At 39.3% G+C, this 25,456-nt stretch overlaps 4 protein-coding genes and 2 pseudogenes across 6 annotated transcripts; 1 reads left to right on the top strand and 5 right to left on the bottom strand.

The window, feature by feature from the left end:
• Positions 1-1,777: 1,777 nt before the first annotated feature.
• Positions 1,778-3,247, bottom strand: LOC104754183 (putative FBD-associated F-box protein At1g32375; annotated as a pseudogene).
• Positions 3,248-4,334: 1,087 nt separating this feature from the next.
• On the top strand, positions 4,335-7,901 carry LOC147926139 (uncharacterized; annotated as a pseudogene).
• Positions 7,902-11,183: 3,282 nt separating this feature from the next.
• Positions 11,184-12,393, bottom strand: LOC147926138 (uncharacterized). Its single transcript, XM_087492878.1, has 2 exons — positions 11,716-12,393; positions 11,184-11,582 (listed from the first exon to the last, which is right to left on the bottom strand). The coding sequence occupies exons 1-2, from the start codon at positions 12,391-12,393 to the stop codon at positions 11,184-11,186; spliced, it is 1,077 nt and encodes a 358-aa protein (XP_087349004.1).
• A 1,783-nt stretch (positions 12,394-14,176) lies between these two features.
• On the bottom strand, positions 14,177-19,212 carry LOC104753128 (ABC transporter F family member 3). Its single transcript, XM_010475423.3, has 18 exons — positions 18,734-19,212; positions 18,326-18,541; positions 18,040-18,229; positions 17,746-17,954; positions 17,483-17,632; positions 17,111-17,239; positions 16,920-17,021; positions 16,691-16,837; positions 16,503-16,565; positions 16,377-16,423; positions 16,176-16,235; positions 15,979-16,061; positions 15,700-15,794; positions 15,341-15,427; positions 15,048-15,135; positions 14,818-14,903; positions 14,665-14,727; positions 14,177-14,529 (listed from the first exon to the last, which is right to left on the bottom strand). Exons 1-18 carry the CDS (start codon positions 18,935-18,937, stop codon positions 14,404-14,406), a joined length of 2,145 nt encoding a protein of 714 aa, XP_010473725.2. The 5' UTR covers positions 18,938-19,212; the 3' UTR covers positions 14,177-14,403.
• Positions 19,213-19,217: 5 nt separating this feature from the next.
• On the bottom strand, positions 19,218-21,265 carry LOC104753126 (putative F-box protein At1g64540). Of its 3 annotated transcripts, none has more exons than XM_087490011.1 (4): positions 21,057-21,265; positions 19,976-20,920; positions 19,752-19,892; positions 19,218-19,663 (listed from the first exon to the last, which is right to left on the bottom strand). In XM_087490011.1, the coding sequence occupies exons 2-4, from the start codon at positions 20,492-20,494 to the stop codon at positions 19,379-19,381; spliced, it is 945 nt and encodes a 314-aa protein (XP_087346137.1). In that variant the 5' UTR covers positions 20,495-20,920; positions 21,057-21,265; the 3' UTR covers positions 19,218-19,378. The 3 variants fall into 3 exon arrangements, with proteins under 3 accessions (XP_087346137.1, XP_087346136.1, XP_087346138.1); XM_087490010.1 differs by having other exon boundaries at positions 19,976-20,485; positions 21,057-21,257; XM_087490012.1 differs by lacking the exon at positions 21,057-21,265 and having other exon boundaries at positions 19,976-20,939.
• Positions 21,266-21,448: 183 nt separating this feature from the next.
• Positions 21,449-24,572, bottom strand: LOC104753125 (heat shock 70 kDa protein BIP1). Its single transcript, XM_010475419.3, has 6 exons — positions 24,302-24,572; positions 23,734-24,001; positions 23,411-23,625; positions 23,067-23,309; positions 22,471-22,950; positions 21,449-22,390 (listed from the first exon to the last, which is right to left on the bottom strand). Exons 1-6 carry the CDS (start codon positions 24,339-24,341, stop codon positions 21,648-21,650), a joined length of 1,989 nt encoding a protein of 662 aa, XP_010473721.1. The 5' UTR covers positions 24,342-24,572; the 3' UTR covers positions 21,449-21,647.
• Positions 24,573-25,456: the final 884 nt, after the last annotated feature.

The following is a 25,456-nucleotide window of genomic DNA, read 5'->3' as shown; positions in this document are numbered from 1 at the left end:
TTTACACTTGTCCAATTTAAGACTAATAAAATTTATTAATCTATAGAGTATTAATTTATAGAGGTTTAATTTTTTGTTATTGGTTTGGTATTCCATGCCACAAATAAGAGAATTAGAGAATTAAAAAACTGCTTAAGTGGCTTCTTTATAATACTTTTACATTTTGCTTGGATTCAAATTATCCATTTTATTAGTAGTAATAGTTGACCATTGAGAAACAAAGGATCATTGTGTTTGACTGCATTGTTAACTTCTAGTAGTTGACCTTCAAATTTTGACAGTCAAAATATCAAACGGTGAGCAAAAAGACATGAGATCTCACTAATGTAATAGAAATATAATATTTGTTGGTGAAGCAAGATATGTTGGCTTCTTCTCCAAGAAAATGGTTTTCCAGCCCTTGGATCTCTTGATCTAAAGTGTTTTCAGTTTTTTTTTATATACTTTTAATGATAACAAATAAAACTCTTAGACATATTTTCACATGCTTTAGCACAGGAAACATTTCTTTCTACAAAATATCCTACTCTATTTAAAGATGGCAGTTTTCACCAAAAGAAGTGGGACAGACTTATAGTATTGATGATTAGGTTGGAACCCATTCCTCTAACTTGATTTGAGACCGTTATAGATCCAAATTCCAAAGTCTGAAAGTCTAAATCATCTACAACCTCAGCTTGTACAAAATTCAATTAGAGGGTATAGTCTGACAGTACCTAATAAAACGTTAGGAAAATGGAGCTAAACCCCATAAGATCTGATAGTGATGCATGAATATATAACGGTCTAATGGAGCTAAACCCCATGAGGCTGTATCTCTCGTTGACTCCATGGCCGGATTGGGATTCCAACCTAATGTTGTCATCTACAACACTGTCATCAATGGTCTTTGCAGAAACAGAGATTTGAATAACGCCTTCGAGATATTCCACGGGATGGAGAAGAAAGGGATCCCACCTGATGCTGTCACTTACAACACTCTGATAAGTGGCCTTTGTAACTCTGGTAGATGGAGTGACGCTGCTAAGCTTCTCAGAGATTAGTATTTATAGAGAAGGTAGCGTCTAGGTTTATGGTTTAGGTGATATGAGAATATCTTGGAGAGAAAGTAAGAAATTAAAGATACATATCACAAAAATGGTTATTCCAATTTAATTTTAGGCTGTTTTAATCGTTAATTAGGTGATACTATCATTAACGATTTACTAAGTATTATTTTTCATATGTATTTACGCTATTTTTAGCTAACTTTACGGTATTTAGTCCAAAAATAACGTGATATTTGGAAGATTACAATCTGATTTTTTTTTCAATGATTTGTTTGGTATTTGCAGGGTTTAGGCCGATTCAAATAGAATAAACAATTAAAGGGCCAAGAAACAATCCAAATCCAGTAAACAATTAATTGCGATGCCCGTTTGAAGGATCCGACTTAATGGGTCGGTTTGAGGAAAAACACGCGGACCCTCAATTGGATCTGTTTTTATTTAGACAAAATTACCTTCATGAATTTCAATTAACGCTCTCCACAAATCTTAATTCAGTGGCAATTTTAGCAAATAGGTTAGACATTTTGGACATTTTTTCAAATGTACTTCTCTTTTAATTATAAGAAGATTTCAGAGACTTTTTTTTTTTTTGAGAGTACGCAGAAACTTAGGCAAAAAAAAAATGAGAAATTCAAAGAGCTAAATTTGGAAAAGGAAATAACATCAAAGTTATCTAACATCCAGACCAAACATGAACCAACGTTGTAATGACATGTTTTACTGTAGCTTCAGTTAAATACAAGCTGGCAGGTAGGTGAACGCCTGATGGACAATAACTCCTTGATCATCTCAAGTTCTTCTTCGCTGTCAGTGGATGTGGAGGACACAGTTACCTTTTTTAAACAGCTTCCGTTTCTTAAGATATATCCTAGCAGTTCTTTCTCTTCTTCTTTTCCTTCATAGTCTCTCCATTCTAGAGTTTCTAAACTCGATAACAAACATTTTAGGAACTGAACTCAGTTTAATCCAGCAGGGGCTCGGTTCGTCATCCTGATTGTCATGGACCGCATGGTACTGATATAAACAGTACATTAGACAATGAATTGGAAAATAACCTGGTCAAAAACACTGAATGAGTTGGGTTGAGATTTACATATGTACCTGACTAAGTCTGAGAGATCGTAATTTAGGGGAATCTCCAAGCAAACGAAGAAGTAGGTTCAACCACTGCTCATCACATGTGCATAGCGTTACCTCTACAAGATGGTGGAAGATACTACCAACATGATGTGCATCCTGCATGCATACAAGACAAAATAAGTACAAGAAAGGTTAGTGGCTAGAGACCTGATCGCAAGAATACCAACTATTTCCAATCGTGCAGATGGCAGAATGATAGAAACCACAACTTGCAAGTAAGAAGAAGATACCTCTGAGGTTAATAAACATAAAAAGAGACACTTGACTGACATAATTATAGAACTCAGAATAATCCTCCCACGATGAGTCTGATTAACGTCAATATCTGCTCTTACAATATTAGGCATTTAATTCTCAATGACACATAACCCATCCGTAAAATCACGTATTTCCAACGTCTCCAAAGAAGGAACATCTATCACAAAACCATGTGCATTATCACTATCTCTTTCTAATGTCCTCAACATCCGTAGAAGCTTTAGAGAAGGCACTCTAATGGTGAAAATAGTCACATTATCATCAGGACGCTGCATCACAACCAATTCTTCAAGCACAGGACAACTTGATAAAGCTTGTTGACAAATTCATCACCACCTGGATACTTCAAGCATACAAGATCCCATAATTTGAGGGAAGGGAAAGAAATTGGACAACTAACATCGTCCACAAGAACCACGTCAATTAGTCTCAAGGTAACAAGCATTCTGCTCCTCGGAAGTATGGTTGGAGATGCACTAGGAGGAGGGCTGACGAACTTGATATGCAGTTCACGCACAGAACACTTTTCTGCAGCTCTAATCCAGACTCTAATATCTTCAGCACCACATGTTTGACCAAGTTTGAAATGCAAAGTTTCTATAACTGGAGCCTCGTGCAGAAACAAATACCTGTCTACAAAGCGGGAAAATCTTTCATAATCAATGTCTTGATAGCTATCATCGTATACGAGTTTTGGCACAAACATCCAAAGAGACTTCCATTGTGGCCACAACATCATTCATTGTAGGCAGAAACGACAGTATTCTCAAGAGCAATTCTTCAGGTAACTGATCCATGATTGAGATTTGAGAGCTAACCCTTTCCAAAATCCCTCCACAAATTTCCCTATCAACCCTGAAAACGTCGAAAAGATATAAGAGACTCTCAGTTTCTGTTTTCCTCAGGAACCAAACAAATATTCCTACGCAACAAGCAAAACCCTAACGAGGTACATATAACTCACAAACAGAAAGGAAGCAAACGACATCCAATTATCCAAACTCAATGAATCGCTTAATGTTCTAAGAACTAAAGAACTTGAAAAATAAGAACACATCTCTTATTGATTTAGAAACTTCTCAAAACTAAATCTCTCTCAAGTCTTATAAAACACCTCTGCATAGACTATTATATTTATATATTCTCCTAAACCTATTAGAATTAACATTATACAACTTATTGATTTTGGAACTTTTCCTTTTTCATATTCTATCTTTTTTGGCAACTTCCTAACAGATAACTTCTTCTTCAAGTTGAAATTATCCAACAAATGTTACCCAAAAAACATATATTATTCACGAATTAATACTACTTCGAAAACATATATATATATATATACGTTTACCTGTAACTAGTCCGGTACTTTTCTCGTTCAACGAAGAAGAAGGTCTTCTTAGGGAAATTTAAGCAGTGGATTTAGAAGAAGACGAACTTGTTGAGGTATGTCAAGTATTATAACATGGGATCTTTATCAAATTAGGCATTTTTCGGCCCAAATATTAGAAAATGGGAACTCTAGCCCGTATTCTCGGAATCAGGCCTTTTTCGTGTGGGCGAAAAGACAATTTTAGCCCTGGAAAGTGAGCGGGAGTTGAAGCGTTTGAAATCCCAAAATTTTCAAAAAAAATCGAAAATAGAAAATTAAAAACCCAATCCCTAAAGGTATGACGCGATGTGTACTGTGCGTTGTTTGTTTTGTGGCTGAGAGATCGCGATGTGGTACGGAGACTCGTGGATTACTTAAAAGCGAGTTAGGTCAGAGGATATAAGAGTTGATTTAAGTTGTTGTGGATATTTCGATCTGAGTTGGAGAGGAAAAAAAATTTTACTTGCTTGGGTCAAGGTGGTTAAGAGTGAAACTGAACACGTGGGATACACAAGGAGAAAATGAATGCTGAGGTAATAGTTGTATCTCGTTTTTTTTTTGTATACTTGGAAATACAATTTCAGGTTTACCGATAACTGTATCATCGAATATAGGTTTCTTAAAAGTGATAACAGCCAATATACATCGTTTTAGAGGGTTAATATGGTCTTATTATTGTATGATTAAGACACCAACTCATATTGTTTTAGGTACTTAATTATGTCTTAGATGTTGTATATGGTTATTCCATTGTTTCAGAGAAGCTTCCTGTGTTATTGCTAGTCGAAAAGAGCAGAGTTAGCATAAAAACTAGTACTCTATGATGTTAGGAATGTAATTTCGATGTCTAGTACAGTTTTCTGCTGTCTCAGGGGGAGGAGGTGTCAGTATATGTTTTCGCCGGTAGCTGGGAGTGTTCAGAAACAAGAATCTGGGATGTTGTGCTTGCCAAGGAATGTTATGGGCGTAGTGTCAATGGCGTATGAAGAGCTGATATCCACTGTTAGTAATGAGTTTGAGCTAAATGGGTTCAACGTTACACCGAAGCTGAGTTATTGGCTTCCATCTCAGTTGTCAATCTTCTCAGTTAACGGTAGGCCTCCGATCATTATCACTTCCAATTTGGGTATCACGAACTTCGTGAACGTTAGGAGGACTGCAGTTCATGTCAATCTGTTGCTCTCTCTTGATAACGGTTCTGTTGAAGGGTCGAGAAGAAGTATGCGGAGGCTTTGTGTTGCAGCGGAGGAGGAAAGAAATGCGGAGGGTGATGATGTTCCTGCTGATGGTGGCTTTATAAGGATGTATTCCATTGACACAGCTTCAGGCGGTACCGTAGATGGGAATGCTGGAGGTTCAGTTAGGCTTCGTTTGTTCGATGATGTGAATGAAAAAGGGAAAGGTATCCAAGTTGATGATGGAGGTGGTGCTGGAAGCAGGTTGCGGCCATACAACGTGGGTGCTGGTCCAAGCTGGGTGAATGAAAAAGGCCCTGATGTCGGTATGGGAAGACAGGAAGCTACTCCTGAGCAGTGGCCAGATACCAACTGTAGTGGTATTATTAGACTTGCAGATGCAGCAACACCTTCCTTGTCAAACGAGTTGGGGATATTGAATGACGATCTTGTAGGAGTGCAAGAGGATGAGTGGAGTAATGAGGATGAACGCGTTCTCCGAGAATTTGAAGCTGCTGAGAAGAGGAAAATGGGATTGGCAGACGTCGTACCTGAAGCAACAAGAGTTGAAAGTGGTGATGAGTTATTGGATCCCGATGCCGTATTTGATGTACAGAGTGGTAGCTCATTCACTGATGGAGTTCAAACTGCAAGTTCAGAGGAAAATAATCTAGATGAGTACCAGAGCTGGACTAACTTTTATGACAGTGGTGATGATGGAAATTGTGTTGTACCTTTTATGAAAGAAGGTGAACCTTCGTGTGTGGCTGAACCTGATGATGGTGATTGTCGTGTTCCTATTATGGATGAAGAACGACCCTCAAGTCCACCAACACATGAGGGTAATTTTCTCGACACGTCTTGGTTAGAGGAAGGCAGAGAAGCTCCGGAAACAGATGTTGGTGAGGAGGTTCTCGCATATGTTACAAGTTCCGTCAATATGCCGCTTAGTCTTGAAAACTTTTATGAAGACTGCAATGAGCAGGGTACTCTTCCAACCAAGGATGCTGAACCTGTTTTTGATGATGTGTTTGACCTTACTAACACAGATGGTTGTGCTGCTGTATCCGTTGAGGAAGATTCTCTATACATTGGGCGTGTTTTCAAAGACAAAGCAGATATGCAGAACTGCTTATCCCTCTATGCAATCAAGAGGCTGTTTTATTTCAGGCAGACAAGGTCTGACCCAGAGAGATTAATATTTGTCTGTGTTGACCCGACATGTCGGTGGAGAGTGTTTGGCCATGTTGTATCGAGGAATTCAAAGAACTTCGAGGTTTGGATAAAAAATTTAACCCATACTTGCACGATCGCAGCAAGGGCCAAGTATTCTAAGCTAGCTTCAGCAAAAGTTATTGGTTCTGTCTTGGAACGGAAATATGCAAATGGATTAAGAGGCCTAAGAGCAATAGACATACCAGACATAATGCTTGATGAACTTAAAGTTTCAGTGACCTACATGAAGGCGTGGTATGCAAGAGAGTCAGCAGTAAGGAAAACGAGAGGCAGTGATGAAGGAAGTTATGAACTACTAGCTGTGTATATTTATTTATTGAAGCAAGGCAACCCTGGGTCTATTTATAAATTGGAGTATAAATTGGGGGAAAAAGAGAAGAAGCAGTTCAAATACCTATTCTTTTCCCTAGCTGCCAGCATTGCAGGTGTAAAACATATGAGGAAGGTAGTTCTTGTTGATGGCACAACAATCAAGGCCAAGTTCAAAGGTGTACTTCTAGCTGCGAGCATGCAGGATGCTAACTTCCAAGTGTTTCCTATCGCATTTGGAATTGTTGACTCCGAGAATATAGCTGCATGGACGTGGTTTTTCAGGCATCTTTCTGGTATACTTCCAGATACTGAAGTCTGGTCATTGTTTCTGATAGGCATCAGTCGATTTATGCTGCTGTTGATGAAGTCTATCCTCAAGCTTTCCATGGAGCCTGTGCAGCTCACATTGAGAGGAATGTTAGACACTTTTCTGGGTTCTTTCAAACTTAGTTGGTAAAGCTGCAAGGGCGTTTAATGTCGGTGATTTTACAAAATGGTATACCGAAATTGGTGTAAGGAGCGCTAGATGTCTGGCGTACCTGGATGTAATTCCTCTTGAGCACTGGATGCAAGCATATTGTCAAGCGAAACGCTACAACATCATGAGTAGCACCGTAGCTGAAGCTCTAAATGCGGCAATTGCAAAGTTTGTGGAACTTCCGATTGTTAGTATGGTGGAGTCTATACGCACCAAACTGATGCAGTGGTTTTGTCTCCGGCGTGCAAAGGCTAAAAGATTGGCTGCACTACCTGATCCAATAACACCGAATGTCAATAAGTTAATGCTTCGCCATCACAAAGACTCTGCCGGTTTGGCTGTTAAAGTCGTGTCTCCCTGGAGCTACCAAGTTAGTACAAGTGAGGGGAAGTCATACTATGTTGACCTTGAGCATAAGAACTGCAGCTGTTTACAGTTCAGAAGTTACCGATTCCATGTTGTCATGCATTAGCCGCAGCAAGGATTAATGGGATCTATATCCCCTCACTTGTAGGCGAGATATACCAAGTCACTGTGTTTGGAGCTTCTTATGCTGAGTTGATATTTCCCGTTCCAAACCATTGTGACACAAATGTACCTGCAACTGTGGAGGAAACTCAGTTTGCCCCGCCTATAAATCCGGCAGGACCAGGACGTAGAAGGAAATGGAGGATCCCTTCTACCGGGGAGCATGTGGTACAATTTTGATCAACACATTTGCAATTGAAAAGCTATATGTACAAGAAAATGGTTCATGAATCTAACCTTCTCTTATTTCGGTCTTGTGAAATCAGGGACCAAAAAGGCAAAAGTGTGCACCACACAAATGTTCAACTTGCCATAAGTCTGGGCATATCATAGCCACCTGCTCAACTGCGGTTGAATAAGGTATGTGATCGATTGAGTTGAAGTGTTTGCGTTGATGATATGGTTTACTTTAAGTGCACACCACTAAATAACATCGAAACTGATATATTTTGTTAGGAGGCAGCTACGTTTTTTGGGGACCAAAGCAGCATCAGGCGGGATGGACCAACTTTTGAGAACTTTTTGGCAAACTTATGGAGCAAACACTTAAGATATATCAACAACCGGGTCGGAGTCAGTCAGCACATGGGTTAGGCTGAGAAGAATGTTTTGTAGCAGTAGGCGCATAAGCTTACAATGTTCAAGTAAAAAATGAGCATCGTTCTGGAGGGACTGTTTTTTGGTTATGAACAACTAGTAAGGAAAAGCTGCAGGGATCGGAAAGTAAAGAATTATAGTGGTTTTAATGTTGATGTAATAAGTTTGTAGATGAGACTGTTGCATATCCGTTGTGTGTGTATGGATATTGAAGCTCCAATATATATAAAAGCATGCTTTGGTTACGATGGAATTGGAAAGAAAAGTCATAACTTTTGTTAGAAAAATCAGAAACTTACATGACTTAACAATTAGGACATTGTACACTATGGTTTAAACAACCAAAGTGTAATGTTTTAATCCCCAACAATGGTGTTTAACACATTTCTTGAATGCGTCGGGCATACTTGAATGCAAAGCATTTGGGGCAAAGATGTACCACTGAGTAGTTGTTCAAGAAACAATGTGGGAGACCCCCAAACCGAAGAGATTCGTCATATAAACCGCTTGGTGTTATGCCCATCTCTGCAATTGCAGTAACCACCATCTCTGCAATTCCAATGGCTTCTTCGATAGTTGGAACAGCTCTGAAAAAACCATTGAATACTTCCATCCCATCGTCAAAGGAACCACAACAAATTAGGAAAGTGGCAAGAGCAAATCGAGCATATATAATTTGTGGCGCACCATGAGCAAGGAGATCGATGGACCGTTGGGAAGGCCCTGTTTGTGCAGCCAAACGTAGTCCTTCCACGTATTGCGCTGTTGTATTTCCAGCCTGAAGACATTTTAATAGGAAAGGTCTGTAGATAGAACCTGGAACGCAGAGTTGGCTGACAAAGATGAATTCGTCGATGTCAACCTCTACTAAGACACTGTCGTCGAAAGCAAGGGTCTTCCCATCAGGACTTGCGGATATTAGAGGGGCGAGATAACGAAATCCATGGTGGGAAAGCCGCCTAACAATGTCAGTGAGGAGTACATGGGGGATGTAATTCATGAGGAAGACTCTGTATTTTAAGTTAGAAAAGATGTTTGGGGTTAGAGGAAGAGAGGTTTCAGTTTTATAGGCGATGCAAAATATAAACAAGCTTTCTTCGTTTTTTGGTCGGTAGAAGTAAGTTAGGCAGGTGAGGGTAGAGTAATTGTACAATTAGTGGGAACAGGTGAAATAGTAATATTGTTGGGCTCACATTTATGCACGTATAGAGAGGGCAGCTGGAACAGTGTATACTAAGTAGGTGTCGACTTAGTAAATGAAGGTAGATAATGTGAGGGAAGGGAAAACTGACATGACTTGAAATGATACTTCAGACCACACAATGAGAGATCTTAAAAACGATATTGAAGTGCCATTACGACAGATAAAAGTATTAAGAAGTTGCCATAACATAAGGCATGCTATGATGAGATTTAGAACTAGCACATAAGGAAGTACATAACAGTGAACCAATAGAAGAAACACTTTGCGCATCGATTGCTAAGGTTGCAGCTTCTGCATTTGGGAATGTTTGGATATCTCCAAGTGTCAGTATGAGACCTTACTTTGACTGGACTAATTTGCATGATCTGGCAGAAAACAGTGCTTCCGATTTCATCTGCTGCGTGAAAAGAGCCGACTTCTATAACAAAATTGTCAATTGTGACAATAGCTTCTTCGAAATACCCTAGATACACTTGTAACAAGCCGGTTGCGAAAGAGGCATGGGGTAGAAGGTTCGGGATTGCCAATAACATTTGTAGTGCTAACTCTGCTTCGCCTTCTTTTGCAGCAAGCTTCAGACTTTCAAGGTAAAATGCGGTTGGATTACCAGGATCTAAACAACGATTAAAAAAGTGACGGAAAGGGGAGTGTAGGTTGATGAGATGGGGATTTGAGAAGAGAAAATGTAGGGAGACCTGGCGGAGGACTCTATTAGTGGAAGCAAGAGTCCGGTAAAACTTTGATGTTGCTAGCATACCCCCTAGATCAATGAAAGAATCACGACCAACACGTGAAGCTATATCTAATGCAATATTGATATCTAGATCTTCCATTGTGAGAGAAGTGCAGTAAACGATGGTGAAGAAAGCCTAACTTTATAGTGAACACTGTGACAACTACTTGTTAATAAATGTATTAATGTAGTTTTGATGGGAAATATAGGTGACATTTATTGAGACGGGAGAAGGATTTCGTGGAGACATGTCAAGTATCAGCTGTTTTGTTGAGACAACTAGGGAAATAAAAATCAATATAGTTGTAATACAAGTGTTGTTGCGATTGAAGACGAGGGTCAGAAAATTGTAGAAGGTGGAGTAAGAAATTTAAACGTAACATACATCAATGTTGCAATTAAGTTAGAAAAAGCAGGAGTTCGAGTAAGAAATGAAACGGTGGAGAAAAATACAGTACAAGTTGAGCAGGCGAGAAAGTTTAATACATTGACCTGAGAATGCATCTCAATAAACCTGATGTTGATTTCAGCTAAGGGGTACCGACGTTGATTGCAGGACTGCTTTTTTGACCATTACATTAATTTTGTATATATAAAGGTCGAGTACAGTTTTAGGATGAGAGGGTACAGACTGCAGCATAGACAGCAAAAGTCATTGGTCACACGGAGCTGTTTCTCAGAGGTTCATCACTCTGATACTGTGATTTTAGACACTTAGGATGGGAAGAGTCATGGTTGTCATGTTCGACTATTGGATATTGCATGTTTGTATAGGAATCATGAGTTTAGCATAATTTGATGAATGGACAGCAGTGGGATTAATCAAAAAAGGAAAAGTTATGGAGCCAATTCAATATTAAAGACAACTTCGTACTCCGAAGCATGAATACTAATTAATATTTAAAACAGGAACAAGGTTTGAAAACTTACTCCCTCAGTTGTCGAAGATTCTGGAGAGATGGAAGATCCTTTGTAGAGAGCAGGCTTCGTCGATGCATGCGGCATTTGCGTTTCATTATCTTGAGAGGACGATGCTGAAACTAAAAACGATTTTGCTTCAACAATGAGAGATACATTCTGCGGTAATGGGTTGGAAAATGAGAAAAGTCAACTATTTGCTTTACCTATGCTTCCAATCTGGTCTGGCTTACCGTCAAACACAATTCCCCTGCAGTCAGCTAAAAGGCTTTCTTTAAAAGCTTTAAGCATCCGTTCAACAATAAGATCAACTTCCAATGCAGTTTTCAAAAAGGAAACGTTTGTTCGTTGCCTACTATATGGACGTCTGTCATCAGAAGCGGAGGATGATGGGTCAAGTCGATGGTCCCCATCTTTGCGCTTGTGGGAAGTGTATAATGAAGGCACTGAACAATCACCACCACACCACGTTTGCTTCGTAAACTCATAACCTGCAGAGATGAGGCATTCCAATTGTCTCACTCGGGGATCTCCTTGTCCAGAATCAGAGAACTTAGGGTTAAGTGGCCTCCGGAACAAAACTTGTACCTAGAAGGTGACAGAGTAAGGTTAATAAGATTCTATATAACGAAAGTCCGGAGTACAATAGGGAAAGTTTGGACTACAATAAAGTAGAGTAATATCTTTGATGTATGGAATGACTTGATCATTTTCAACAAACAACTGGATCATTTTCAACTACCAATATATTTGATGTATGGAATGACTTGCACTTAGGGAGACGAGTTACAACTTGGTCAAGGAACGTTGAGCGATTTTCTGCATAAGGCAGGAACTTGAGCAGCAATGGAATTGAGTGAAAAGCGAAAAACTGTAGTGCAAGAGGGAAACCATGGACTGCCAATGAAGATTGCTTAAGCTTCTTGAGAAGAGAGGTTTTATCCGTCATGTAATCCCCTATTGTTACCATCCGCATCAGCCGTTTGAAAGAGTGGCGACCCCAAGGATAATTGAGGAAGAACTGAACATTTTTAACCATCTCTACAACTTCTAGCGATGGTTTCAGTGGTTGCGTCCGGCACAACAATATGCCTTCTACAATAACTATGAGACAAAGTCGAAACTTACGCCAAACAGGCATACCTGGCTCCGTCTTCAACATATTTACAATGTCCGTAACAGTCGTTGAACCAATTTTATGACCAATGAGTTGATACCAGTACGGAGCATTACCAGAAGCATGCGTAGTAGTTGTAACAATTTCGTTCACTGCTGGCAAAGGAGAACAACAAAGGCCTGTAATTTCCTGAAACTCACTCAACGAGAATTTAAGAGGCTGACCTCCAAACACAAACCACATTTCCTCGCTATTATCACTACACAACTGCCTACATAACATCTGGTGAACCAATTGGCCAGATAATGAACATTGACGCACCGGAAAACGGAATAAAGAACCGAGCGGCGATGCCAATAACAATTTTAACTCAGGCAGTCCTTCTAAAACATGCAAAATTACAATAAGATATTCAGGTTTAGAGTAAGAGTTGATACGGACTGCATGGCCAGGATAACAATCAACTTGAAAAAGCCTTTGTGGCAGCTGACCTACGTAGAGATAAAGGTACAAGGTTTGATAACGATGAACAATAAAGCATAGATGTAAGATAAACATAATGGTTTAAACGAACATAAACATAAAGATTGATGGAATACAGGTAGAAGGCGATGAAAACTAAACCCTAGAAGACAGGTTCCGAGGGGAACCCAAGGCGATGACATATAACTAGTAGGATGATACATTACAGAAACTGAATAATAGAAAACCGTACAACACACATAAACATAAACACTAATAATTTACAGTTATAAGGCGATGAATAATAAACCGTACAATACAGTATCCCAACAGAACCCAAACAGAGCAAATAAACAACTACCATGAGACGTGAGTTGCTTACACGCCTCAAAACCGCATAACAATGTACATAATCTTGACGAGTATGAATTGGCAGGATGAAAAGTAAACATAGAAGGCAGCAAGGCAGACATTAGCAACGCAAACATACAAGGCTAACAATAGATAACGACGAAACTAAACCCTACAATAAAGTATCCTATGTGAACCCTAAACCCTACAACATGTATACGAGCAATGGTTAACAAAAGCAGACAATGAAAACTAAACCCTAGAAGACAGTTTCCCATGAGAACCCAAGGGCATGATTAGTAACTAGTAGGATGAGACATCATTGCCGGAATTAATAGAAGGAGAATTGTAATAACCTTTTGATGTGAAATCCGGAGACGGAGTTACAAAAGGATTCATTGACAGGAGTAAATCGTTGCAGAGTATAGAGAAACCTGTTAGGAAGACAAAGCCGTTAATATTAATTTAACCTACACACGACCTATAATCATGGAAGCAGACAACATAATATAAGCTGCAGAACATGTGACGGTTGGAAGATGCAGTCGAGAGGAACAACAATTTCAATTAACACATAAGAGAAGGAAGCTTACAATGGAAGGGTCGAAATGACTTTCGATCTGACCGATGATATTGTTTGCAGACTACAATTTACAACTCAACCGAGCAGATCAGAGTTTCGACGAATTTGGAAACAGATAGTTGTAGTCGATGGTCGATTTACCAATGGAAGGCTTATTGGCGGTTGCTCTGGAGGCGGAAGAGAAAGACATAAGGGTTGTCGAAGATGATGAAATTGTGAGGCCTCATATATGAGACGTCATCAAATTATTTTGCGGCTTGGCGAACAGAAGGAAAATACGAAAAAAATAAAATAAAATAATTAAAATATTATTGAATTTGAATTGCGTTGCATTTAGGGAGAAGGTTACAAACGTCTTTTCGTGTGACAAATAATGCCTGAATTCGAGAGTACGGGTTAGAGTTCCTAAATTAATAAGATTTTTTTTAAAAATGCCTTATTCTGTTATTGTTCCATTATAACATCTAAACAAGTAAAAAAGCGTAAACCATATAGTATTCATTAGGATGACAAAGCACTGATCTTTTTTAGTAAATGAGTTGAATAGGGGGAAGTCAAACACTTACAGCACTGGACATGTAAGCACAATTAGAATGCTCCATTTTAATTAGGCCCCAAAAAATATACGTTAACGGATGAGTCAAACAGTAAAGTGGACATTAGAGAATATGTATATCTACGGATGATTCAACTCCGTCCGTATGCTTCTTTTACTTTTCAGTTTCAAGTAAACCTTTTAAACACAATAAAGCAAACTATAATGGTTTTTAACAAACAAGTAAAATACGGTCGCCAAATCTCAGGTAAAAAGGATGACTGCTGACTGCTGTGTCCTATTGAGGGAAGTAAATAAAAACGTAACATGGATATGGGAAATATAATAAATGCAGCACAGCTTAAGATGAAGATTGCAGAAGTTTCTTGTAGTCATGGAAGGTTCCATGGAATGGTGTAATCCTGCCGTCTGACACAACCCATAGCTCATCCACACTTCCCGATATTAGATGCTCGTCGTGACTCACCTGCACAAACACACAAACAAACAAGATTGATTGCTTCTTGTATTATGAATCTCAATAAACACCAACCCACGGTACACAGATTCATATTTATTCTTGAAAGCCAATTTCTCTAGTGGACAAGGATTGAGAGAGTACCATGCAAATACCGCCTTGGAATAAGACTAGTCCTTGGATCAAAGCTTCCACAGCATCCAGATCCTGAGATTATATATTATAGTTCCTACTTTTAGCAAACCGTAATCCTTGTTAAGAAGTTGCATTGACTATATATTTATAGATGTAGCTTACAAGATGATTGGACGGCTCATCAAGCAATAACAAGTGTGGTTTCTTGAATGTTATCTTCGCAAATGCCACTCTGCTTTTCTGACCACCTAATTTTCCATTGACACTCAAAAACATTAGTGACATAACAAATTACTATTGCCACAACACATAACTGAAGTAGTTCTAATTTCATTCTAGGGCTTGCATCAAGAATATTGCGGTTATAGAACTCCAAACACCCGAAAAAGTACCTGACAAAGTGTACATGGGCTGCAGTGCAAGATTTCCAGTAACCCCAAGAGAACCCAAGTGACTTCTGAGCTTTTGTTCCGGTACTCCCTGCGACATCATATCAAAAATACAAGTTAAGACATCTTGAGAAGCCGAGGGCATGTAGATTTTTGCTAACTGAAATTGTCCTTGTAACTTGTAAGACGTAGACAATACTGTAAACACTAATATATGAAACTTTTTTACCTCGATTTTGATCTCATGTTAACTGACACATACAAATAAGAGGGATATTACAGGAGTGGGAACTTACAGGGTAGCAGCGCATCATATATAGAAGAGGATTCGAAGAAAGGTCTAGTCCATCCACATGGTGCTGACTAAAGACTGCAACTCGAACCTGCAAAAGGATATATCAATACACCATATCAGAGCCACCAAACTATACATTAACGCTTAACAGAGCAGGAAATCAAGCACTCAGAAACCTAAGATTTAATAATATTGTTGTGAAAAGAAATGTTCAAATATCAATGCTTTCTAATAATCCAACTTCTTAAACCTAGATGGGGTCTTCATTATTTAAGGTTTTATATAAGCTCATCTCATATGTTCCAGAGAGAGAGAGTGTTCAATTTGTTGTTCAGGGAAAAGAGTAGTCTTCTGCCATACCTTAGCAGAACGGAAAACTGTTCCAGAGCTTGGTTGCAGATCCCCAGAAATAAGTTTGAGAATAGTTGATTTACCAATACCATTGGGTCCCACCACTGCAACCCGACGAGAAAACCATATATAGAGTTTACAATGCTGGGAAGAACCTCAAAAATTTAAGAGTTCTAAACGTTCTTTGATGCTGTGCGTATTGGTATCCACATATGATAGATGACAGTTTATATACATGTATCATCTGCGAGATCTCATAATCAAGGGAAAGGGGGAGAGCCTTCTTACTTGCCATACGGCTGTCTAGATCTATTCCGAAATTTAGGTTCCTAAACAACAACGGACCACCAGGGTAGCCAAATGATGCATCACTGTAGAAAGAAAGAGCAAGGACATTTAGCATGTTGATGTCTGGGTCCTCCCCATACTAAAATTAAAGAAGTTTCTGTCAGATTCACACTGCTGGTTTCTGGAAGATAACAAACCTAAAACTGATGATGGGAGGTCCAGGCTTATCGTCAGGAGTTGGGAATTCAAATTTATAGCTGCAAGAGAAAGACAAGAGGTTAATGTATAAAAGGCAGGTTGAATACTACTGCAACAATTTTATCCAATATCATAGTACAGCATCATTCCTAATTTCAATTGAAAGTGATTTAGTATATATATAAGAGGGGCTTCCTTACTCAGGATCATTAATAACTTGATCCACATGAGCCAGCCGGTCCAATGCCTGAATCATGGACACAATAATATTAGAGTACCGCTGATGGCCAAAATTTAATCACATAAATAGTTGTAACTGTTGACACCTTGATTCTTGACTGAACAAGAGACGCCCTCTTTGCATTGTAACGAAATTTATCAATGAACGCCTGTAGCAATAAACAAGATATCAAACATCAAACTGAAATCCCCATGTTGGAATACTGTTAAACAAACTAGAGACGAGTTGAAACAGAAATTCATAAGTTCAGTTTTCAGTAGAAAAAAAAGAAACCTGCATATGTGATCGTGATCGTTCACTTGATTCAAAAGCTTTTTGCTGATTTTTCACTTGTTCTTCCCGTGTTCTTTCGAAAATATCATAATTTCCCTTATAGGTACTTAGTTTTTGGTTTTGCAAATGGATGATGTCCGTGACCACCTGTAGACAAAAACAAGTATTACACATGTCCAGAGATATTGGAGAAATAATAACAGTATGGAGATCAATAGAGAAAAAGTACCGTGTTCAAGAATTCCCTAGCATGGGAAACGACTATAAATGTTTTTGGCCACTTCGTTAGATATGTTTCTAACCATAAGACAGCATGGAGATCAAGATGGTTCTACCAAAAGAGAGGAAAATTATGTCAGAAACCTTAAAATATAAAGGATAGATTGATCTAAAAGGGAAAACAATTAAAAGAAAACACACCGTAGGTTCATCAAGCAACAACAAATCAGGCTCTATAAATAGAGCACGAGCAAGTGCAATTCGCATTCTCCATCCTCCTGAAAAAGTATTCGTAGCTTTCTTCTGCATTTCTGGAGTGAAACTTAGACCCTGAAAATGACGTAGAGAGCAACATCTGCAAGTTAGCAAACAGTACTCAAAGATGAAGGCAAGAAAAGCACATGCAAAGATGTCAACAGAAGATGGCACCCAAATCTAGCAATTTATATGCATTATGTGGTGATGGGTCACGACTTGCATCCAGCTATGCATACCCTCTTGTTTCTATCTATGCTACCAAACGAAAAACTCTAAAGGGCTGCAGAAAATTTATACTGGTAAAGAGCAACTTACAGCAAGGATACTAGCTGCCCGAGCCTCAGCAGTATAAGCATCAATTGCATCAAGTCTTTTGTATATTTCTTCAAGCCTTTGAGACATAAGATCTCCTTCAATTGTGTCTTTAGGCATTCCATCCTTAGCTGTGGGTTCTTCCATTTCTCTCTTCAGATAACACAACAAGAGTCAACATTCCCAGCAAAGACGGATGATACGAAAAGACAAAACACCTGAATGAGTAAATGGTAATACTAATTAGTAAACAAGCTTGATCTAACCTGCTTTGCGAGTATTTGAATCTCTTCTTCCAACAGCTTGGTTCTTTCAACATCAGTGTTAAGAACGCATTGTAAAGCTGTCGTCTTGTCACCAACCACTTCTTGTTCGACATGCAATATCTGGCAATTAGTAGGAATACCCTCAATAGCGTGCATAGCCATATACCTCAAAAAAGTTGTTTTTCCGGTACCATTACGTCCTACAAGGCCTGTAGAGTAATCCAAAAAGAACAAGTTCCCATCAGTAAGCTAGATTGGATTAAAAAGAGAGCTAGAATAAACAATAAAACCCACCGTAATGGCGTCCAAAAGAGAGGGTGATAGATCCATCGACAATGAGATCACGGCCTCCAACAGAGACATTAAAGTTATCCATATGAATATCTCTGATAGCGGAGCCACCACCAGTGTCATGATTGACACTGACAGTAGGCATCCCTGCTTTAGCGGCTTCCATTTCAGCAACATGTTGTTGATATTGTAGCTGCAAAAACAAAGAAACAAGTAAATCTCACAAATAAAAACAAAATAGAACAAAATGTCAACTAAAAAAAGGGAATGTGTCATTATAATTCAATACCTCTCTTTGGCGATCATCCTTTTTCTTTCTCCTCTCAATCTTAGCTAAATCACGTTCCGTGAGCAAAGGCCCATCCACAGGCTCAGGCTTCTTCTTCTTAACCGGTCCATCATCCATTCCATCGTTCATCCGCACAGGCATAGCAAGACTCCTTACAGTTGGTGTAGGCTTCACCAATCCATGCTTTCCAAACTTATCCGACAATTTGCTACAAACCTACACACCACACATCCAGTTACAAAACTAAGCATTTCTTTATCTCAAAAAGCGAAACCTATTCTTGAAACCATTTCACCACAGATTTAATTAAATTCCCACTCACAGAGAGACCCTAAAGAAAAGAAAAAAACGAATCTAGGATACAATCAATAATTGAACTGAAGCAGCAAGGTCCGATGATTTGCTTACCAAACGGCACTCGTCGAAATCGGAAACGCATTCAGCAGCGACGAGGAGCTCACCGACGGCGTCAAAGGCACCTTCACCTTCCTCACCGAAGTCGAAATCCTCGTCGGCGAGGACATTGATGATGTAGTCCATGATCGGCTCGTCCACATCCTGAGCTCTGCGTCCGAGCACTTCATAGACCACCGAGCTCGCAACTTCTGTCATGGCGAAACACAGAAGCGAGAGAGAGGATTACTTACAATTCCACACAAACTGATCTTTGATATCTCGAGAGAGCCGAGAGGGGTGAAGGCGAACCTTAACCTTTTTGGTTGGTTTTTTAGGGCTATTTGGAACCTTCTGGCCCGGACAGAGACAATGGAGACTAAACCAAACAAACATAATAATGATTTTAATTTAATCGTCCTCCGGTTTACACCTTAAGTCTTAACACATTTAGCTCAGGGCCATTGAGGTGAAATCAATCATGTTTGGTACCCGAATGTTTGAGAGTAGTCATTTAGATTACCAAAAATATAACCTTACCAAATGAAACAAGTTTAGTGTCATATTTTTGTTACTAACAAAAAGTGTTTGTAAATCTCTTTGACATCACCAAAGAATCTCAGCCACACAACGACAATGAGGGAGAGATAGAGAGAGGCATTAAATGAATTGGATGTTGCACTTTGGTGAAGCTCTAGGAAGAGTCGTTAGATTGGCTCGCAAGTACTTGTTGCTGTCCTTTTGAACACCAATTCTCACAGTTTCAAGACATTGCAGTTTTCCCAAAAAATGCCTCATTTGTTTCGGCTCTCTAAAACTTCCTCCGTACCCTGTAATCTCTAGCATCTTGATTCGACATGCCAACAAACAACACATTCCCCTCTTCTTCTTGCTAATGCAGGGGCATGCGTCTCCACATCTACTAGTAACTCTGTGCACAAGTCCCTAAAAAAATACCAGACCATCTTTATTCACATGTATGTATAAGAAGAGCAAAACAAACCATTTCTGACAAAATCATTGAACACCTTACTTTGATAGCTAGAGTATGAAGACGTAGAGAATTATTTAGCACAAGAGGCAATGCTTGCCATCCTTTTTCTTCGTCGCTCTCAAAAGATAGATTACGGAGGTTGTTGAAGACCGGCATGTAATCGCAGCAGAAGAAAAACACCTTCACTTATAAAATTATAATTATCACAAGGGTAGGGGTAGCTAGAAACCAAGAAAGAACAATGAAATTGTAGCAAAACTAACCTCAACAGCATCAGGAGACAGGTGAAGGGTCTCAACATTGCGTATCCCCGCAACTAGATTTGTAACATTACCAAAAAGATCCTCTAGACGGTAAACATCAAAATATTGATAAATATAATCACTATCATAAGAGACAGAAGGCTCCCACAATCGAAGATCTAGTATAGCTTCAACAAGGGAAGGCATATCATCAACAAGAGTATAGCCTTGGGAGACAAAAGCAGAGTAGTCAAGAAACTCAAGACACGGTGTGTCGAACCAAACTTCTTCATCATAAGCCCATGAGAAAAGAAGAAGATGGAAATAAACCGTGACTCTCTTGACGAATTTACTAACCGGACCCCTGCCAAGTTGGCGGGTCATCATCACAACACTCACGTATAAATAGTTCCTCGAGCGCACGGGAGCCAGAGATGAACCACTCGTAAAGTTCTTCATTAACCACAAGCGCACCGAGAGAAAGTGTCTTGAGGGCCGGGAAGAACATTGTGCCTTTAGGGGGAACATGCCCTGCAACATCAGTTCGTTTTGAAAGTGTGAGTTTAACCAACGTGTTGTTACTCGACAAGATCCTGATCCCTAAATGCAGATATCAAGATTGCAAGTGTAGTTCCAAGCATCCGCGTTCGAGGGCAGTGACAATCAAACGGTTAGAGCGAGGTATCTCATAGCGGCCACTCAGAGAGAGTCTCTTGATGGGACAAGTGCTCAGGTGAGCCACTGTTTTCTCCAAGAAATCAGAGAAGCCACTAGTTGTTGAGTCTTCCAGATCAAAGTTGTCTACAAGCAACAACAGATTCCTCTATCTCTTGGACATAACGGATGTGGAAACAACAAGTTTTGTGGGAAGTAAAGACAGGATCTTGCCAAGAACCTCATCTGGCAGATTGCTGATGAAATCCATTGGAGACAGAGACAGGCTCGAATCGAATTTTAACAGCAAATCTGGATCAGAGTTTTTTTTTTTTAAACATCATCAAAGTCTCTAATACATAGCCAAAGTTCACAAACCCTATTTATCAATCAAACTAAATCAATCACTCTAGATCATCAATATATATAATTCAAGACCGATACAGACCTTAGAAAATGAAGCAGGCAGGCGTGGATGTATCATCAAGATTCAAGAAACAGATGAAATCTGCTTTTCGACTACACAAAAGAGTTCGGCTCACCCATTTCTTTTCTTATATACATTTCCTCTCTGTAATTGTGGGGATTGTTGATTTCATTCACCGGGCCATGACCTCTCGCCTAACCCTTTTTTCTTTCTTTCTTTCTCTTTTAAGTAAATTTTTATTAAACCACTAATAATAAAAGGTTACAAGGCCTAAAAGGCCCACCACATATCACTAACAGCAAAAACATGTTTAACACTGGACTGGACGCTTACCAAAAGACACATCCAAAGACACGTGTGTCGACATGAGGTGAAAGTGAGTTTGATAATATGATCCCAAAGACACGACGATGTAACAAGAGAATCTTCCCCTATTTGAAAATCTTTAAAACATTCCTTGATAAAATACATAAACCAAAAACAAAACAAAAAACGGCTCTTTCTTTTCAATGAAAAGCTCAAAAATTTAATAAACAACTAATATGTCTATAGTCTCTCTACTCTTTCCAAACCACTTGGGAAGTCACAAATCAGCAATATCCGACTTTTGGTCTAGAGCTCATCGTGAGACTCATCGTCCTCATCTGTCGAACCTGATTCACCGCCCGGTGCCCCACCAGACTTTTGGTACACTGCAGTGATGATTGGATTACAAACAGCCTCAACCTCCTTCAGCTTCTCATCGTAATCCTCTTTCTCTGCATTCTGGTTTTCATCCAGCCACTCGAGAGCCTCTTTGGTCGCAGCTTCGATCTTCTCCTTGTCATCCGCCTCCAATTTGTCTGCAAGCTTGTCCTTGTCGTTCACTTGGTTCTTCATGTTGTACACGTATGTCTCAAGGCTGTTCCTTGCATCAATCCTCTCCTTTACCTTCTTGTCTTCATCTGCAAACTCCTCTGCCTCCTTCACCATCCGCTCAATCTCTTCTTGGCTCAGACGTCCCTTCTCGTTTGTGATTGTGATCTTCTCTGATTTCCCACTCGCCTTGTCCTCTGCTTTCACGTTGAGAATACCGTTGGCGTCCACTTCAAATGTGACTTCGATCTGAGGGGTCCCTCTCGGAGCTGGTGGGATTCCGTTGAGGTCGAATTTCCCGAGCAGCCTACAGTCTTTGGTGAGACTTCTTTCACCTTCAAAGACCTGGATGGAGACAGTCGTCTGCTGGTCTTGGTATGTCGTGAACACCTGAGATTTCTTGGTTGGAATAACCGTGTTTCTCGGGATCAGCTTTGTCATCACTCCTCCGACGGTCTCAATACCCAAAGTGAGTGGTGCAACGTCCAAAAGAAGGATATCTGAAATTATATAGACACCACATTTAGACACAACATTTACACTAAGATAAGAAACAGCTGTACATCGCAGAGAGACATACCTTTGGTTTCATCACCACCTTCTCCACTCAATATACCTCCCTGAACGGCAGCACCATAAGCAACAGCCTCATCGGGGTTCACACCCTTGTTTGGCTCTTTCCCTTCAAAAAAGTCCTTCAATAGTTGTTGTACCTTAGGGATTCTAGTACTTCCACCAACAAGAACAATCTCATCGATCTGGCTCTTCTTTAGACCAGCATCATCCATGGCCTTCTTCACGGGTCCCATTGTCTTTCTGAACAAGTCATTGTTCAGCTCCTCGAAACGGGCTCTGGTGAGTGGCTCAGAGAAATCAGTACCATCGAAAAGGGACTCAATCTCAACACGGACTTGGTGCTGGCTGCTAAGAGCTCTCTTGGCTCTCTCACATTCCCTTCTGAGCTTACCCAGAGCCTTGAAGTCCTTGCTGATGTCCTTCTGGTGCTTCTTCTTGATCAGCTTGATGAAGTAATCCATAACCCTGTGGTCAAAGTCCTCACCTGCGCATATCACACAGTCAAAACAGGTCAACACAACAACCATATATATGCCTCTACACAATCAGTTCAGCCTAATGTAATTCAGACAATAGATTTTAAAGTACAGGTTAAATTACCTCCCAAGTGGGTGTCACCGTTGGTGGAGAGTACCTCAAACACTCCATTATCAATGGTCAAGACACTGACATCAAAGGTACCACCACCAAGGTCAAAGACGAGGATGTTCTTCTCACCACCCTTTTTATCCAGACCATAGGCAATAGCAGCAGCAGTGGGTTCGTTTATGATTCTGGCAACGTTGAGGCCAGCGATAACACCAGCATCCTTTGTGGCCTGTCTCTGGGCATCGTTGAAGTAAGCTGCAACAAGTAAAAAAAAGTAAGAGGTTAAATAAAGCAAACAAACAAACAAACATAGAAGAAGAGGTAAGGACAGAGTATTCTGGTAAATTAAAACTCACCTGGAACAGTGACAACAGCGTCCTTGATTTTTTTGCCAAGGTAAGCTTCAGCAGTCTCCTTCATCTTAGTGAGAATCATGGCACTGACCTCCTCAGGAGAGAAGACCTTGGTCTCACCATCCTTGATCTTGACTTGAATGTAAGGCTTGCCTTCCTTGTTCACAATCTTGTAAGGTACAAGTTTCATGTCCTTCTGCACCTCTTTGTCTTCGAACCTAGAAAAAAAGATAGAGACTTTAATGCAACATTCCATGAGAAAAGAATTTAATGCAACATTTCATAAGAACAACAGAAACCGAAAAGCAAAGAAAAAGAATATTTACTTTCTGCCGATCAAACGCTTGACATCAAAGACAGTCCTCTCAGGATTAACAGCAGCCTGGTTCTTAGCAGCCTCACCAATCAACCTCTCGGAATCAGTGAAACCCACCCAGGAAGGTGTAATACGGTTACCTTGGTCGTTGGCAATGATCTCAACATGGCCATTCTTGTAAACACCAACACAAGAGTAGGTGGTACCAAGATCGATTCCAATAACAGATCCCAACTTGGTAGCCTCTTCCTTCGCAATTGAAGCCGCAAAAAGACATCCTGAATCATACATAAATTTCAATCGTCAACAATGTTACCAAAGAGGCCAACACAACACTATCCAATTTTTTTTTTTTCAGCCAATGAGCAATGTAGATACAACTATATATACAAATGCACTATGACAGATCTAATCTGAAATAATATAGTGCAAAATCAACAAAAGCATCTATGAACTACTACTAGTCCCATCAAACATAGATCCGGTGACATTCATAAAAACAGTAACATAAGAAACTTTTTTCACTGATTCAAGCAGAAGAAACAAAACAAAACTCATACAGATCGAAGGCTTTTTACCTAACAAGACGAACGCAAGCAGCACCGTATTGCGAGCCATCTCGAGCTGAGTATTGAGATTCGTACTCTTTTTTTTTTTTTTAACTAAATGTTTTGTATTTTTATCAAAAGCTATGAAGTCGCATGAAGAAGCTTTATAAGAATAAGAAAAAAGAAAAAAAAAAAAAAAAAAGTAAATCAATGCCCGAAGAGAAAGAGAGAGAGAGCCAGTGCCATCTTAGATTACGTGGACCACTCATTTCATAACATGTGTACGGTGAACACCATTGACTGCGAAGAAAGAGAGGCCATGTCATCTTATATGTGGCAAACCAATCAAATCGCGACACGCACAGCACCGGCCAATTAGATCTGTGATCTTGCGTTGGATTAATCTTGACCGTCCGTGTATGCTCGTTTTACGATAATGGGCCTCTTTCCTTTTTTTAATTCAGCTTCTTAATTCATAAGCCCAATGTAATGAATTGTTTGTTGCCCGGCCTAATCAAGTAGTACATACATATTTGATAAGATCGAATAACTTGTAGAATAAAAATCACTGACATTGTTTGCTTTAAAAAAAAAAAAAAAAAAATTGTATAAGCATATGTGATGAGTGCTTGTGGGTACAGAAAAAAGAAAGACGAATAATTAGGCTTCCTGAGTTTGGCAAAGGTTTGAAAGAGAGATCATCATATAAACAAAAGATGAGAGATATCAGATATGAATCAGAATCACTCAACCTTTATTAGGAATATATATCAAATTTTTATAAATGGGTGCTCTTCTCCACTATCATTCAGTCCATTTATACATCTATTATGTTCATTTCCTACAAAATATATGATCTATGTATGTATATCATGGTGTCCATATACGTACTATAATTATATTAGCGATTAGAGTACAAAACAAAACAGAAATATATATATACACATTCATATCCAAGTAACTGAGTAAGGATCATATGTATTCAGACGACAATTATTATTTTTCGAATTATTTGAAGCAATGACGAATATTGGAAGGTGACAAAAGAGGAGGATCCATAGTGCACCTAGTTGACTTGTGATTATGTGTTTCTCATTCATTTGTTGGGAAATATAATAATCTTTGATCTTATTTTAATATGTAACTAATTATAATTAATATTCCTATAACTTTACAATAATTATT

Source organism: Camelina sativa, chromosome 16 (genome assembly GCF_030686135.1).
Source record: "Camelina sativa cultivar CO46 ecotype springtype chromosome 16, ASM3068613v1".
NCBI classification, from domain to species: Eukaryota; Viridiplantae; Streptophyta; class Magnoliopsida; order Brassicales; family Brassicaceae; genus Camelina; species Camelina sativa.
Note: the sequence above shows the minus strand (reverse complement) of the source record. Positions and strands in the feature narration are given on the sequence as shown.

What these genes read in the sequence shown, in the direction of transcription:
- LOC104753126 (XM_087490010.1), bottom strand. Translation starts at nt 21,092, where the DNA reads ATGATACATCCACGCCTGCCTGCTTCATTTTCTAAG. An exon ending in TGCCTGCTTCATTTTCTAAG is followed by an intron (nt 20,486 to 21,056) that starts GTCTGTATCGGT and finishes CTGATGTTGCAG; the next exon opens with GGCATGTTCCCCCTAAAGGC. An exon ending in TTCATACTCTAGCTATCAAA is followed by an intron (nt 19,664 to 19,751) that starts GTAAGGTGTTCA and finishes GTATTTTTTTAG; the next exon opens with GGACTTGTGCACAGAGTTAC.
- LOC104753128 (XM_010475423.3), bottom strand. Translation starts at nt 18,937, where the DNA reads ATGACAGAAGTTGCGAGCTCGGTGGTCTATGAAGTGCTCGGACGCAGA. An exon ending in GATCACGATCACATATGCAG is followed by an intron (nt 16,566 to 16,690) that starts GTTTCTTTTTTT and finishes TTATTGCTACAG; the next exon opens with GCGTTCATTGATAAATTTCG. An exon ending in ATATGATGCGCTGCTACCCT is followed by an intron (nt 15,136 to 15,340) that starts GTAAGTTCCCAC and finishes ATGATGTCGCAG; the next exon opens with GGAGTACCGGAACAAAAGCT.
- LOC147926138 (XM_087492878.1), bottom strand. Translation starts at nt 12,393, where the DNA reads ATGTTATGTAGGCAGTTGTGTAGTGATAATAGCGAGGAAATGTGGTTT. An exon ending in TAGTTGAAAATGATCCAGTT is followed by an intron (nt 11,583 to 11,715) that starts GTTTGTTGAAAA and finishes GTCACCTTCTAG; the next exon opens with GTACAAGTTTTGTTCCGGAG.
- LOC104753125 (XM_010475419.3), bottom strand. Translation starts at nt 24,341, where the DNA reads ATGGCTCGCAATACGGTGCTGCTTGCGTTCGTCTTGTTAG. An exon ending in GCTTGCGTTCGTCTTGTTAG is followed by an intron (nt 24,002 to 24,301) that starts GTAAAAAGCCTT and finishes TGTATGATTCAG; the next exon opens with GATGTCTTTTTGCGGCTTCA. An exon ending in AAGCGTTTGATCGGCAGAAA is followed by an intron (nt 23,626 to 23,733) that starts GTAAATATTCTT and finishes CTTTTTTTCTAG; the next exon opens with GTTCGAAGACAAAGAGGTGC.